The sequence below is a fragment of the Pelodiscus sinensis genome, chromosome 11, assembly GCF_052426305.1.
Source record: "Pelodiscus sinensis isolate ZL-2025 chromosome 11, ASM5242630v1, whole genome shotgun sequence".
NCBI lineage: Eukaryota > Metazoa > Chordata > Testudines > Trionychidae > Pelodiscus > Pelodiscus sinensis.
Window position 1 is genome coordinate 2,792,197 of NC_143062.1, and position 16,809 is coordinate 2,809,005.

The 16,809-nt window shown below is 40.3% G+C and overlaps 1 protein-coding gene across 1 annotated transcript in view; it reads left to right on the forward strand.

Moving 5' to 3' along the window:
* The window catches only part of NUP210 (nucleoporin 210), a 104,447-nt gene that overhangs the window by 18,922 nt on the left and 68,716 nt on the right, over positions 1–16,809 (forward strand). The window contains exons 6-11 of the mRNA XM_075939667.2: positions 4,663–4,795; positions 5,712–5,870; positions 6,248–6,316; positions 6,666–6,772; positions 10,494–10,634; positions 12,413–12,550. Of these exons, the coding sequence (XP_075795782.2) occupies positions 4,663–4,795; positions 5,712–5,870; positions 6,248–6,316; positions 6,666–6,772; positions 10,494–10,634; positions 12,413–12,550 (747 nt within the window). The remainder of the gene's footprint in view (positions 1–4,662; positions 4,796–5,711; positions 5,871–6,247; positions 6,317–6,665; positions 6,773–10,493; positions 10,635–12,412; positions 12,551–16,809) is intronic.

A 16,809-nucleotide genomic window follows, 5' to 3' on the forward strand; every position in this document is an offset into this window, starting at 1 on the left:
TGCAGTATTTTAAGAAATAAATGTTCACTTACTGGATGGATTTAAAAAAAATATTGTATCTGTATGCAATTACATGATACATTTCCACTTTTTCTATTAAACAAAATACATTTACATTTACCAGGTATTGATTAAATAATCTGTGTCCTCTGAAAATATTATCTAGAAGTACAAAAATAATAGTGCATCTGAAGGACCATATTTTGGTTTCAGTGGTGCAATTGCAAAGTAATTCTGCCTCTCTTCTTGCAATTAATCCAGATTCACACTATTGTAGGTGATATCATTGTGGCTCTGTATTACTAATGTTTATTTTTGTGGTGGTTCTTAGACACTTGCAGTTGGTTTTGGGTTTTGTCTTCATATTTGTTTTTGTCTGCACTGGTTCTGGCATCAGTCTGTGAATTTTGATTGAAACAATAGTATCATATTCAAACTTGCTTTGTTACTTTTGTTGTTCTTAAATCTTTCACTGTTGCCAGACTGCACATGTTTTCAGTAGAATATCCCTCAAGAAAATTGTATAGGAAAAAAAATAGTTTTGTATAGCGTATTCCATATTCCTAATTTTTTCAAACAAAAGAGTTAGACACAGAAACCATGGCACAGCTTTGGAAGACAGGTCAAACAAAGGTATGTTGGACCACACTGTAGAAAATGCATTTCTAGACCTCAGCTTATCCACTGTGTGCCAGCCTCCAAAAGTTCTAGGATGGGAAGCATTCTCCACAAGATTAAATTGAACAAATGCTTTGTACGCCATCCATTTTGCAGCATTGCTCAGCAATGTATAATTTAGAATTGCTTCATTGTTCGAACTGCTGCAGGGACAGGCTTTTTGCATTTGCAGCTGTGGCAAAATGTGATAGGCAGTCAGCAAATTCCACAGGATCACAGAATTTGTGGGCTGTGCCAAAATATAAAACATCATTTATGGCTGAATTCTTGCACTGAAATCCTGACTCCACTGAAGTAAATGGCAAAACTTCTATTGATTTTGGTAGGCTGAGGATCAATGTTCCCTCTAATCTTTGCCATCCATCTGCAGAGTAAATTTTTTATACGCACTGAGGCATGTATATATGAACACCACCAAAATATTTAGCTGTAGATGCTCTGCTAATCAGCGGGGCAGCATTTGGCTCTCTCCTGTATGTCCGCACAAGGGTACAGCTTACAGGGAACACTGTCAGGATATCACTCAAGTTCTTGGTGCTTATCCCACTGTCCAGGCCCGTACACCTGAAAAGTTCAAGAAGGACAGAGCACTATTATTTTGCAACTTCATGTGTTCCCTGCTATCTGGCCACTTGGATTTTTATACTTTTTTGCCAAATCTTTAGGGTATAACAGCAAATATAAATGGCTTGTACAAAAAGGAAAGTATATAACAGATATCCATCTATACATAAGTAAATTAAATTCCCTGTTAATAACACTCCCCCCTCCCCCATCCTCCAAGAATGTCCTGTTACACAGTTACCTTATTTTTCACTATTGAGAATAAACTAAATAACGAAAAACTTCAATGCACTGAGCCTCCAACTTGTTCTACCTGGATATGTGTTGCCGGCAAGAGTAAGTCTCAGGTTCAACACTGGGTTCTCAAAGTACAGACACGCTACACGGGTATCTGTCAAACAAAAGCAGTTTAGTTTCTGATGGCTATCGGCTGCGCCCCTTAACTAAAAGAACAACATGATTGGAAAAGTGGCTTCTTACATCCCTTCTGCAAGCTGGGGACCCCTTTACAGCTGCGGATGAAGTGGGAGGTCATCTAAGCTTCCGAGGCACCGGTACCAAAGCCCATCAGTGAAGGCCAAATTGCTGTGTTCTGGTGTCTCTACCTTGTTTGGCAGTTTGGAAATTTCTGGGGGTTACTCATCCCTTGTTACAGTATGGCTCAGCTGTAATGCTTGTCCTTTGACTTTGTTTACATGATCAGTACATTTAGGTAAACTAGATAGTTATGTTCCCGCCCTTATCTACAATTTGTTCTTGCTACAATGGCGTATGTTCCTAGAGGCTTGCTTCTGGATCATCAGTAGCAGGGAGGGAAAAAGGGGGGAATGGGGAAGTGTAGGTAGGAAATCAGGCCTCACCACCCCTATACTTCACACGGACAGAGTTCTTCCACAATTAACCCCTACAATATGCAAAAGATCTAAGGAGAGAATATCTGATTCTAAAGAGAATCATGATCTAGAGGCAGAAAGCACAGTCAATTCAAGAACTATTCATAATACACATTCCTGTTATTTGCTCATTGAGATGTTTATTCACTTCCTGGTATAGGTTGAACCTCTAATCCGGAACTCTCTGATCCGGAAACATCTGTCATCCGAAATGATTTTAGTTAGCTGGATGTCCACTTTTCATGGGTGTGACCAAGTTTCCTGCAGTCCCATCAAGTTTTTTTTATAGCCACCAGTCCTGGCTTTCAGTGCTCTGTGCTGTTGTTTAGCTCTAATTTACCCCTAAATGTCTTCTAAAAGCCCAGTAAGCAATGGGAGTATTGATAATGCTTCTAGACAATATTGATCTCCCATGGTCCGGAATGTTCTCTGGTTCAAAACTGGTCAGGTTCTGAACTAGAGGGGCTCTATCTGCGTAACCACAATTTAGCAGCCTTTTCTACTTCGTCATGTCTCCAAGTGTATAAAGTCATTCCATGGCCAGTTGGATTGAATTGGAGCTCAGGGAAGGTGTTATTAAGCTAGAAACTTTTCTGCTGGTAATGCTGGCCATGCCAATGCGGGATGCAGCACTATAGGTGCCAGTTTGTGTAAGGGATAGTTGGCAAGTTACAGAACATGTGACAAGCCAGGGTGTGAATCTACATCACACCAGCTCTTCGTGAATCAAGCCCCGTTTGGACCCTGCTGTAGTGCACTGAAAGTTCTGGAATACAATTTAGCATCATATGCTTTCAAGTGTAGCACTTTGAAGCCAAGTCACACACCAGAACTGTCAGTACACTGTAGCAGAGTCCACACAGGATGTTACTGCATCACAAGCTGATGTGCTGTAGCAGAGGTGGGCCTCATGCACCCTTTGGGGTTCGATATGTGGCCCACGTGACACATTGTTTACCATTTCCCTCTCATAGGATTGTCAGATTCTGCTGGTTTCTGTCTGCCTACGTTTTTTCCTACTAGTATTACTAAAATGACACACACGTAAAGCAATGGCATGTGAAGTGAGGTGCGTGCTGATTGTGTACAACGGTGACTCTGAAAACTGTGCACTCCCTCTGCAGCCAATCAAAGTGCAGCTAGAGTTCAGCCGGCACACCCCACAATCTTGCGGCCCATAGAGATGGAGAGCCACTCATGCAGGGTAGGTGGCCCATCGCTGTGCTGTACAGCCACACCTTGGCTTGCAGCACAGTAATTCACCATGTATCGTCTCACATGGCCATACGGAACTTTACTAGTAAGCGAAAATTGGCCTCCTTCAAGCTTCCTTGTCTATTTAACATCAGTTTCCTCTCAAAAGCCTCACTTTCTCTTCACCTCCGCACCCTAAGAAAAAGTAATTAGAACGGCAGGCCATATATTGCAATATAGGTGGCAGGTGGAGGGAGAAGAGGGGTTAATGTTCGATGAAGTCGGAAAAATTCGCAGTACTTGGAAAATGGAGAATCTACTCAAGTCTTTCTTCATAAAAGTATTCTACATCTAATACATCGAAATGTTTCCTCTTAAGCATTGGAAAACTGTCATACTGTTAGAGAATTTAAATGTTGGCTGCCCTGTAGTATAAAAAGAGAAACACTTGTGGCAAATACCTACTGAGCTTGTCCTGTTCTGGGAAAGCATATTAAAAAAAATCTGTAACAGTTTGGTATAATCCATTGTATAGACTTTTGGACTGCTGCTCCATTTAATCGGCTTAGAACCTTATATAATGTGCCCTAAAGAGCACAAAGAGCTAAAAATGTTGATAATGGACTGACTTTTTTTTTCCAGTGCTGCAGATGTGTACATTCTTTCACTGAAAAGTCAGTCTGTGTAGTCATGTGATAGTCTTCACTATCAGTATTTATTAAATGGAACACTTTCTTACAAGCCAAAATCCATAAGTTTGCCAACACTCAGATTTTTCAAGTTGTTATGCAATTTTGAGAGTAATTGTGGAGGTCTTTTTAAAACCCTGGTTGACCTTAAATAAGAGTCACATAACAAGTACTATTGTAATAATTAGAGAGGAATGATTGTGACCAAAATATTTTGATTATCTTGTCTCTAATACCCTGGTTGGATTTATTTTTGTATTTATTTTTGTTTGTTTCGGCTGGTCTTCTTTCCTGGTAAAATACTCCTCATCTTTGTATATCTGAAACCTGAACTTTATAGTCATTTCTTGCTGTTCTACACATTATTCATTAAGTTAACTGTTCTTTGGTTTGATCCTGCTCCGATATATTCAAAAGTCTCATTTTGCTTATCTCCTTTAGCATCCGTTGCTGAGGCTGCAAAGTGAAGCCGTGTGTCTGTGTTTGGCTCTGAGCTCAGTGGGTGTAATGAAAGTGATGGTGTTAGGCCAGAAATAACTTTTTTACATAATTTTAATTAGTCAAGTATGAGGTTTTGTCTTTTTTTTTAAAAATAGGTCAGTTTGTTATGTTAAAATTAACTTGTTTCTTTCTTTTACCAATAGAATGTACATCCTGCAGAAGTCAGGTTACTTATTTTGGAAAATATCCTTCTAAATCCAGCTTACGATATCTACCTGCTGGTAGGAACATCAGTTCAATATAAAGTTCAGAAAATAAGACAAGGCAAGATTACAGGTTTGTCTTCCATTATTCTTAATATTCCATATTCAGTGTGAATTTTTCACCCATGAGTAGAAAATTAAAATATTCTGTGTAATGATAAGGAAATGGTCTTAACTCACCTTAGATTATTTAACTTTCATAATAAAATTATGATGAAACATCCTTTATCTTCCCCCTGCTCCTCATCATGCAAACACTTTTGCATAGAAGTAGTCCTATTAAGGATTGGTCATGTTCATGAATCTGAGCATTTGCGTAACAGTTTTCAAGTTTGGGACCCAGGTCTGTATTATTCAAACATGTACATCTGTGTTTCACAAAGGGAAAAAATTGAATGTTTATTACTTTTGTTTTCCACAGAAAGGCCTCACTCATTTTGTGATATGCCTTATTTAGATGTTACTTCATTTTAATTAAATTAATATGAAAACTGGAAAAAGTTTGAACTTTTTGAACTTGCGTATTAATTTCAGAGAATGAGGAGATTTGTTTATAACATACAGGTACAAGAAAGTTGAAGTATTGTTGATGGGAGTTATTTTAAGAAAACAGATTTAAAATAATGTATTCACTTAGACCTACATCAGCTTTTTAGCTGTCAATATGGGCAGCAGCATGGATTTCAACTGCTCATGTAAAAAGTTTCCCTTTTCCAAGTTCAGAACTTGGTGTGATGTCAGTCTCCTTTAAACAGAAAGGCAATTCTAGTAGAAGACTTTAGCAATAGGAAAAGAATTGTTTTACTCATCTAGCTTAGATGATGCTTCATGCCTTGGTGTAGAAAATGCATTTTCTAAAAAACCTATTAAAAGCACCAATTTAATGTGAGCTAGACATCAAATAAAAATTCATCTGTAATAATTAACAGGGTTCAAACAGTGACATATTCGCTTGTGTTGTTTCATGTGTCTTTTTGCTTCATGTACAGAATTAATGATGCCTTCAGATCAGTATGAACTGCAGCTTCAGAACAACATCCTTGGCCCTGAGGGAGATCCGGCTCGGCCTGTTGCCAAACTGGATCAGGCAACATCAGTGGTGACTGCATTGCAGCAGGGACAAATGAACCTAGTGCTGGGGCACAAAAATATCCTGTCTGCGGGTGCTTTTTAGGTCCATGCTTTATCCAGTGGTCTGAAAATCAGCACTAGCTGGCGGATGTGTCAAAAGCAACACTGCTGGGAGTTCAGTCACACCACTGTCTCCAGATACCTTGACATGCTCGTAGAAATTAGGGCTGGAAAAGATCCATTAAATCATCTTGTCTATTCTCCTTGTGGGGTTGGAGGGGGAGCATGTGTGTGTGTTGTGTATATACTGGATATACTTACTCTCCTAAGAGAGGCAGCATGGTTTTTTTGGTCTTTATTTCAAGCAACATGGAATCATTTTTAAATAGCCATAAAGTGATTAATTTAGTATCCTTTTCTCAAAGCCTTTTGGTTCCTTGACTGAGATTTGCAGGTATTCGCATGCAAGGTGTTTCCAGATTACCAAATAGCACTATCTATGTTGTGGATCCTGGATATCTAGGTTAGTATTTGCTGGTAGACCTCAGAGTGCTTATTTCTTTCACAAATATTCACATTATGTCCCAATATCTTCCGTGTTGGTGCATATGGTATCTAAGCTCCTGTACATGCTCACAGATATACACTGTACATAGCAGAAATGTCTTTTTAATAAGAAAATGTTTGCTATTAAGCAGTGTTGGCTTTAATGATTGATTTCCTCTCCATTTTCACACCTCTAATCCTCAGCAATTAAAACACATCTTCAAATTCTATGAACCAAAATGTTTATGTGAATACACGGCATATAAATAATTCATCACATAAATAGCCTTTTGGACTGTGCTGTTGAATGTTTTTTCTGTTTACAGGGTTTACTATTCAGCCTGGTGACAGATGGGTCCTAGAAACAGGCAGACTCTATGAAATTACAATTGAAGCATATGACAAATCAAGCAATAAAGTCTATTTATCTGATGTAAGTGCAGTATTGTTGTATGTTTCTCTCTTCTGTGATGCTGGATCTTGTGTGTCTAGCACATCTGTATTTGTGCGTGTTCATTAGCTAAGTTGTCCTTTACTTGCACGGACTTGAAAAGTTGTAAATTTTTGTTGTTAAAAGGCATGCTGGGTAGCTGTGTCTAGGTATACATCTTAGTATATGTGACAGAAAAATTGAGAGAAGTTTGGAGGGTGTGCTGCATCTCAGCAAGTGTGTTGTAGAATGAAACTTTCCAGCCAGTGCAGCTGGAGGGAGGGGGCACAGAGTGCCAGATGTAGATAGCAGACATTTTTAAAGAATTCAATGTTATTGCACCTCTTGTCAAAGACCACAAGGAGACCTGTGGCATCTTAAAGACTAACACATTTAATTGGGCATAAGCTTTTGTGGGCTGGAACCCACTTCATCAGATGCAAGTAAATACATTTCTTAGTCTTTAAGGTGGCACAGGAGTCCTTGTTTTTGCTGGAACAGATTAATATGACTACCCCTCTGACTCTTGTAAAGGATAAGTGTTTCTTACCTTACTCTTCCTTACTCTGGAGCAAGTTTACGTAATTATACAGATATAATCCCACAATGTAGTTGCAAAATATATAGAATAATAGCACTGGAAGGAATATCAATTCCAGTCCCCTGCATTTATGGCAGCACCAAACACTATCTAGACTGTAGGTGGGGAACCTTTTTTGGGCTGCCAACCCACAGAAAAATCAGTTGAGCCACATAAGTAAGAAGCCAAAAACCAAACAAATAAACCCTCACTGACGTGGCCCCTGACTGAGAAGGAGAAAAGACACTCCTCTCATTCCCCATGCACACCAGAGCCTAGAGGGGGCCCAGGCTAATAAATGTTGTGTGCTCCAGCCCTCTGATAGTGCAGCAGTGGGGCCGGAGCACCATCACAGGCTCCCTAATGCTGTGGGGGGAGCCTTGATCTTCAGGGGCTGGATCCAGGCAAGCCTGGGACCGCCTCCAGTCCCCTGGGCCTGAGGTTCCCCACCCCTGATAAGGGTTTGTTTCCTTTGCTCTTAACAATATCCTATGATGGAGATTCCATAGCCTCTCTAGGCAATTTATTCTAGTGCTTAGCCAGCTTAAGAACATGGAGATATGCCTATCTCACAGAGCTGGAAGGGACCTTGGTAGGTCATCGAGTCCAGTCCCCTGCCCTCACAGCAGGACCAAGTACCATCCCTGACAGATTTGCCCCATCTGCCTAAAGGATTGAACGTACAACCCTGGGTTTAGCAGGCTAATGCTCAAATCACTGAGCTATCCCTCCCCTGAAAGTTAGGAAGTTTTCCTAATGTCCAACCTAAACTTCCCTTGTTGCAGTTTAAGCCCATTGCTTCTTGCCCTGTCATCAGTGGCTAAGGGAAAACAATTTTCTTCCTCTCTTTGTAACACGCTTTTAGATACTTAAAAGCTGTTACCATGTGCCCATCTTCTCTTTTCCAAACTAAACAAACCCTGTTCTTTCAATATTTCGTCATAGGGCATGTTTTCTAGACCTTTAATTATGTTTGTTGCTCTTCTCTGGCCTTTTTCAAATTGTCTACATCTTTCCCAAATTGTGGCACCCAGAACTGGACACAGTACTCCAGTCAAGGCCTAATCAGCATAGAGTAAAGCAGAAGAATTATTTCTCATGTCTTGCTTACAACACTCCTGTTAAAACATCCCAGAGGGATGTTTGATTTTTTTTTTTTCAGCAGTGTCACACTGACTCATTTTTAGCTTGTGGTCCATTATGACTCCCGGATCTTTCTGCAGGACTCCTTCCTAGGTAGTTATTTCCTATTTTCTGTGTGTGTCACATGGTTGTTTCTTCCTAAGTGGAGAACTTTCTATTTGTCCTTGTTGAATTTCATCCTATTTACCTCAGACCATTTCTCCAGTTTGTTGAGATCATTTTGAATTGTAACCCTATCCTCCAAAGCACTGGCAACCTCTCCCGTCTTGGTATTATCTGCAAATGTTAAGTGTAGTTTCTGTGCCATTATCTAAATCATTGGTGAAGATACTGAACAGGACCAGATCCAAAATTGATCCCTGCAGAACCCCAGTTGTTATGTCCTTCCAGCATGACTGTGAACCATTGATTACTACTCTCTGGGAATGGTTATCCAATCAGTTATGCATGGACTTTATAGTAGCTACATCTAGGTTGTATTCCCTAGTTTAGTAATAAGAAGGTCGCGCAAGACTGTATCATATACTTTACTTAAGTATCTACCTCTTTTAGTGCTTCTCCCTTATCCACAAAGTGTGATAGCAACAGCAGCTGTTTTTCTGTCAGTGTAGGAGACAGAAACACAAGCACTCTGGGGGCATGTCTACATGAGGAAATTATTTTCAGATCATTTATTTCGAAATAATAATTCCCCAAATAACTCTTTCTAAATGAGCTTATTCCCCAAGGAAAGCAAGAGTTGTTATTCTGAAATAACCAGCCCCTTATTTCGAAATAACGGGCTTGATAGTGTGGATGCTCTGCTTGTCATTTCGAAATAAGAGTGTAGACCGGGGTTGGAGTTTTTGTTGGCATAGCTATGGTGTTCAGGGGTGTGATGTTTTCCTATTCCGTACCACATAGCTTTACCAGTTTAAGTTTTACCCCAAATTATGAAGAAATTTGTTTTTAGGGAAATAAGTCATAAGTGTCTTTGGGTATTAAGGATGATAAAATAGAGAAACTGTACATCTGAGGTTGTAAAATCTGAATTGGTTAGTTTAATGGTAGAAGGAGTGAGAGAGAGCCTTTCCTACCACATTACGAGTTGCTTTTGGTGGAAATAAATTATTCATAAATTGTGATGACAGAAGTGTTTTTGCATGCTAGTACTGTGTTCCACAGGAACCAGTACAATGATCTTGCAGCACTGGATGGTGTATATGATGTATACGGTAAGGGGGAAAAACCTTTTATCCACCTGAGTTCTTGACAAGCTTGTTGGAACTGTGTATAGCTATATAATGTAAGTTTATAACATTTGTTTACATTATTTATTTGTCAGCATTTTCAAACTTTGGAACCTTACGTCAGTGTTTCTCAACCTTTTTTTTATAAAGTACCCCTTAAAAAAATTATAAGTACCCCCAATACCTACATTTTTCAGACACGCAATTTGTTTCTACCATTGCAACACATTTGTTTAAACAACTTTAATTGTAGTTGGGCGAGTCATGAAATTTTGAGGCATAAAAAGTACTAAAATATTAAAAACACGGTAAAACTTAAAACAAAAATTCAGTTTTGTCCAAATTTCAGTTGTGTTGACGTACGCTCCAGACTTCTCAAGTACCCCTAAGGGTACTTGTGCCACTGGTTGAGAAACACTGCCTTAAGTTAGGCATCTGAATCCATGTTAATTCATCTATATGACAGGTCTGTTTTGGAAGCCGTCTGTGCTCAGCACACCTGAAAAAACTTGTTTAGGTTTTTATTGTCAGGCACATAAACTTGGAAATTTTATCTAAACCTTTTTTATTTATGTGAGAAGAAGGTTGGATATTTGAGGATTTATTTGTTTTAAATTCATAATATTCATCTAGTATTACCTTTTTGTTCTGGTTGGATTATCTAGGGGTTTTTTAACAAAATATTTTGGGGGGGGGGCAGGGGAAGGGCTATCCTGAAATGTTTCTCAAAGTTTATTCCTGGCAACACTTAAGCAATATATTTTAATTTCAGAATATCAGAATTAATACAGTGTTATCTGAAGAATATTTTGAGATTCTGAAATCCTCTATGAATGGATCATATCACTATGTGAAAGCAATCAAGAAGGGTCAAACCATTATCGATGCTGCTTTAACATCTGTAGTCGATCAGGTATGTCTTACTGAGAAATGTTCTAGTTTGCTCAAATGCTTAGAAAAATTATCCTGTACAAACACCAGAATGTTTTATATTGGTGCCCTCCGGTGAAAAGGAATCACTAAGGTGACTAAGCCTCCTCCCCTCCACCCACACACAAATGAAATGGATGAGGGCAGAGCCTGAATTCCTTAGGTAAGCAAAATTCTTGGCAAAGTGTTCTGTTTGTACAGTGCCTAACACCTTGGAGTCCTTGGTGCCTGTGTGGGGTTCCTGAACACGACACTCATACAAGTTATGAATACTTGATGTTTTGCCTGTGTAAGGGTTGCAAGATTGATTCCCGGCTCTGTGCCATTTACCTGTAGTTTAGTGTGATTTAAAAGCAGTCCACTGAATTTCTTCTCTGGTACCTATCTGGAATACATGGGCATTGCTTGTATCAGGGTGCTGAGAAAGGGCCTAATCACATAGTTTGAGTAAATTTCAAGGCTTACTCCTGTGTGTAGGGAAATTCTGACTCACTGTGCTTTATCCTGCCCCAGCTCTGCATTACATTAGTGTTTGCGACGCTTTCTGTCATTTGGTAAGTGATCATTAAATGCTAGAAAGAAAATCTGCCGAATGTACCAGCCTACAAGCTTCTTAAAAACTAATATTGATTAACATTGTCTGCTACCTGGCCAATCATGGTCACCGCCAAGTGAGCAGCCACCCAGGCTCTTCAGTTTGGAAGGGTTCCTCACCATTTGGCAGTTTGGATTTATGTCTGAAACTTGAAACCTTTTTTCTGAAATAGCTTGGTTGCCACTCCTTGAAAGTGATGAGCCAATTCCATTCTCTGCCTCAAGCAGTCGGCCTCTTCCTGATGTCCGCATCCCTGAAAAGGCTTCCCCAAGATCTCAGAGAGGTGCAGGCCTTCAGAGCGCATTAGGAGTAACAGCAGGGGAATTATACTTCCATTGGGAATCATAGGGTACGTCTAGACTACCGGGTTTTGTCGACAGTATCTGTCGACAAAACTTCTGTCGACAAAGAGCGTCCAGACACATTGAGTTCTGTCGACAAAGCAAGCTGCTTTGTCGACAGAACCCTGTAGTCTAGACGCAATCCTACAGGCAATAACACCTTCTGTCGACAGAACTCTGTCGACAGAAGGTGTTATGCCTCGTAAAATGAGGTATACCAGCGTCGACAAAACTGCTGAGTTCTGTCGACGTTATGTCGACAGAACTCAGCAGTAGTGTAGACGCTGGTATAGTTTTGTCGACAAAAGTCGACTTTTGTCGACAAAACTCAGTAGTCTAGACACACCCATAGTCAGGCTCTTTGCCGCACTGCAACAGCCAGTTTCAGATGAAGGTATTAAGAATCCCTTCCTTAGTCATAGATGCATTATTTCCCACCCACAGTGTGCACCATTTCCCATTGAATAGGCTGTAGCAGGTAGGGGCTGAGCTGGGCGTGAAGAAGGGTTGCAAAAGTACAAGGAGTGGAGAAAGGGGCAAGAGGGCTCCATTTTATTTAACTTGCCTATAAATTGCCATGTGCATTGATGGTTCCACAGTAATGACAGTAGTAATATTTATCCAATACAGAATAGACATTGTTTCAATGAGTTGCTTGCTAATTTGCTCACAGGAAGTACAGAGCGAATGATAACAAAAATGGTGCTAAATTTCTTTTTTTTCTTTGTATTTCTCAGCAACCTATTTATAAATAAAGATGGAATTTTCTTTTAAAAAAGTGCTATGAATGTCATTTATAATTGTACATATTGTTACTTTTTATAGGATGGAGGTGTTCATACATTGCCTGTTCCAGTACGAAACCAGCAGGAAGTTGAAATTTATGTTCCCATTGTCCTTTCACCGAGCATTTTGACATTTCCATGGCAGCCAAAGACAGGAGCCTATCAGTACACAATAAAGGTATGCTAAAGGTGCCATCTCAACGCAGTGTCAGATTCAGTGAGGCCAGTAGTTGTTTGGAGAATCTCCTGCTACAGATTAACTCTGGATGCTGCAGGCAGAGTCTTGTTACAAATGTGTTTGGTGGAATTTCACTGGAGTTCAGTTGCACTGAGTGGTAATTGCTTTAAAAAGAGTTGCAACAATGTTATTTTTGTCTGAGTGTATTTGTAAAGCATAATTACAAAAAAGCCAAACTTAATAATTGAGAGTGACAGATTTCAGGCCATCAGAGAGACACTTAATGTATTGCAAATAGGTTCCCTGAATTAGCTGGCATAGTGACTGCCAAGAAGGCATCTTAAGATGAATGAACAACTCCCTAGAGCATAGATATTGGCATCTTTCCTTCCCTGCCTGTGTCCCTTGCTATAACAATAACATTGCTATTGGAAGGCCAAATACTACTGCTTTCTTTACAGTAGATTCTTCACAGTGTGTTTTTTTTTAAATCATCTTTCCCGTGCTCCTACTGTCCTCTCTTGATGCCACACTTGTCCAAACACAATATCAAACCAAATCATCGTGTAAATGTGTCCACTGACAGCAGAGTTTACAAAGCAAAGCAGTACAGAATGGACCTCCCTTGAGGCATGACCGGTCCCGAGCAAGGGGATTTGCCAAACCAGGGGAGGTCCTTTTCCTCATGACTTCTGCTGAATGACTGCCCCCCGGCTGGGGCTCCAGCCTAGCCACACCGTGGCGCCCTGGGCTGGAGCTCTGTAGTGCTGGAACTCCATGGCCGGGGCTGGAGCTTCCTGGCCACCACTGGGGCTGGGGCTGGGGCTCCCTGGCTACTGCCTGCCCCCAGCTACCACCTGGCCATTGGGGCCAGAACTCGGCTGTGCCACCCGCCGCCCCCGACAGAGCTCCTGACTGAGTTGTCGGCCCTCCCTGCCATGCTCCTGCCCAGCAGCCAGACTTCCCTATACCTGGGCTCTGTGGTCCAGGAAGATCTGTGGTCCTGCCAGACTGCGGATGTTGCCAGACCAGAGTGTCCTGGTTAAGGGAGATACAACCTGTATTTGTTTTAAGTCTCCCCCCCCCCCCCCCCCAGTTCAGATTGTATTCTTAAATTAAGGACCTTTTTGTATCCTGTTTATAAAATCTAAATTGGAATCTGTGAGTTGGTCACTAAATGAAGATTCCTCAACAAATTTGTCCTCAGAAATATTACATGTGCAGTTCCTGCCTATCCACTTGGCAGATGTGTTGCTGAATTATGAGTCCTTTCTCTGATGTAACTGTCTACGAAAAGATAGGAAGCATCCTAGATATGGTAAAACAAGAGATTTGAATGGCTGACTTTTGTGCTTTATCCAGGGCCAAATCTGTTCTTCCATTGAATGGAATGACATCATTGGCTTCATCTTGAATTTCACCTTTAAGAGGACAAAATGCAGTTAATTCTCAGTTACCCCATGTATAACCCTGTAGAAACGCCCCGCTCTGTGGCTTATTTTTGTTACTTTGCTATAACTCAAGTTGGTTGTTCCTGATGGAGAGTTGAGCATTTGGAGTGTACACTTTCAAAATGTTCCTTTGTTCTTCCTTAAATGTTTTTGTGTATCATGGGGGTTGTTATCTCTATTAAATATCCAACTGATTACATTGATTTCTCCTAAAAATAAATCTTTATATGTTCTCCTTTGATTTCCTAAAATTACAATGTGGTTTTACTGAAAAGTTTTACTTAACCTATATTTACAGCAGTATTGTATTAATTTGGAGATCAAATAAAGGGGCCCAAAAAGTCAAAAGTGCTAAAATGGTCCTAACAGTAAACAAAATGTGATCAACAGAGATTTTAGTTGACTTGGTCCCATGGCAAATACACAATTAAAAATCCTTCTTACATTGTGTTAAAGATACAGAAAAGGAAAAGCTGGAAAAGGTGAAAACATTTGAGATATAAAATATTGAGGCTTTAATTTTAAGCATATCGCATGTTCCTTTTCCTTTAGCCTGAGTAAGTATTTGGAACGGAAGGAAACACGTTTGATAGTCTCTTAGATGGTATTAAGGATTGTGATAACTGCCATTTTGGGGGAAAGATGTTAGTTGAGATGGGCTGGAGATACTGATACTATAGTGCTAGGTAGAACATGCAGCTTCTGTGTCTGATGTTAACTCTCACTTTTGATCTCGCTGCTGGAAAAATACAAATCTAGCACATAGTCTTATCAGCCACACCTGGCAAACCTGCACTAGCTTTGGACAGTTTAGGATGTTGCTTTTGAGCGGTCTCTTTCTGGTCACAGGCTTACAGCAGTGTTGCAGAATATACAGTCTTGGCTGGCTAAGCCAGATTCTTATTAGACAGAAGGGAAATGATGAAAGAAAGGTAAGGTAGAGAAGGAATAGGACACCTTTCAGGGGGAGGATACAAAGTCTGGCATGCCAGGTACTCCTCTCTCAGGATGAGTATGGTGAAGGTGCTGGGTCCCAGGAATTTGGGAACAGAGTGAAGCTCACTTCAGGAACCTATTTTTCTCCCAAAGTCTCTTTCTTTAAGGACTTCAAAAGGAAGTGCTGGGTAGAATAGGCCAACCCTTCATTAGTCCATCAGTTAGACCCAATTTCAGACACATGTGTTCTGATTCATTGATTTTTTTTTTTCAGTCATCTGCTCCTAATATTTACTAATCATAGTCCTTGTATTATACTAGGAGGCTTTTTGTTTGTTACCAATTCAGTCTTTCTTTCTGACTTTTTTTCAGCTTGTAATAGGCTGTTATGACATTTCATGACCTCTCACTTCCTATGTCTGCCCTCAGAATTAGGGCAAATTTGTAGGCCTAATTATCACAACAGCAGTTAATGAATAGTTATTCATTATTCATTACGATAGACAACTTATGACTGCCATTCTTCTTTGCAAATCAGTCTTCTCTTGCTTGCAGTGTGTTTTGGATCAAGCTCATTTAAGTCAAGGAATAAACTCCTAGAGATTTCACTGGACTTTGGACTAGTCCCAGTATTTTTGTTTAATTTCTGAAAAGTGTTTCTGCCCTCATGGCATTATGGGAAGTCCATGTTAATTTTATGCCACTGACTTATTGATTTTTTTTAAACTGGCTTTCAATACATCTAAAAAGAGAATTTAAGCTTCTTTTTTACTTACTTTAGAAAAGTCAGGTGTCAGCCTTGCAAAGCTAGGAGTCTGAAAATTAAGTAATCAGAAACACAAATCCTGCCGGTATCACTCAGTTAACAAGTCCATGGATGATTTGCAGGTCAGAAGAGAATCCAGTTTTGCTGTGTGCAGTACTAGGTAGAATAAAAAGTAGCAACACTTTTTTGTTTTTGGCTGTCTAGTAAGACGATGTTGACTCCCCATACACATTAAGACGATGCTATTTTTGCAGTCAGTCTTCTGGTTTTGACTGTTTATCCAGAGATAGCTGATATCTTTAAAGCATTTTGAGCAAATAGTTTTGCATTATCATAAGGAATCTGAGCTTTTCACCCTTTTCCTTTGGGCTTATCTTTCCAAATCCCACCCCAGGCTCTCTTTCACAAACTGTTCCCTGTTTCACCGTCTCAGTTTTTTCTTCTGATCATTTTCTATAAATGGGTCATGCAGAAACACATGAAAGAAAAGGAATTACCATATTAAGTCACCTCCCCTTTGATTTCTTTTGGAAGAGCCTACTTGATTGTGTCTCAACTGTTCCTCCTTTCAGACCTACAATCACTGCTGACACAAGTCTTATTTTTCTTTGTGCTTTGTTTACATCAGGTAAATCATGAAACTGGTTATAGGAAATGTTTTTTATGCTACAGAAATTAATCCCTACATAATTTGAAGCTCCTTGTAGTAGAGCATTATTGTTTTGGAACATTGTCTCATAGGCTGACCATAGTATGTGGAGAATGGCACCTGGAGGATAAGGAAAAAAGTGGGGTTTTTTTGTTTTGTTTTTGTTTTAAAGATACAGGCAGTCCCCGACTTACGCGGATCCAACTTATATCGGATCCGCACTTACGAACGGGGCTTTTCTCGCCCCGGAGCTCACGGGCGGCGGATCACCACACGTGTCCTCTGCGGCGAGAAAAGCTTCTCCTGGTCTCCCTGGTCTGCTGAGGGGGTCCAGCAAAGCCGCTGGACCCCCCCCCCTCAGCAGACCAGGGACACCTGAGCAAAGCCACCCAGGCGGCGGGAGTCCCGCTGCCTGGGCGGCTTTGCTCGTTTGCCCTGGAGCAAAGCCGCCCAGGCA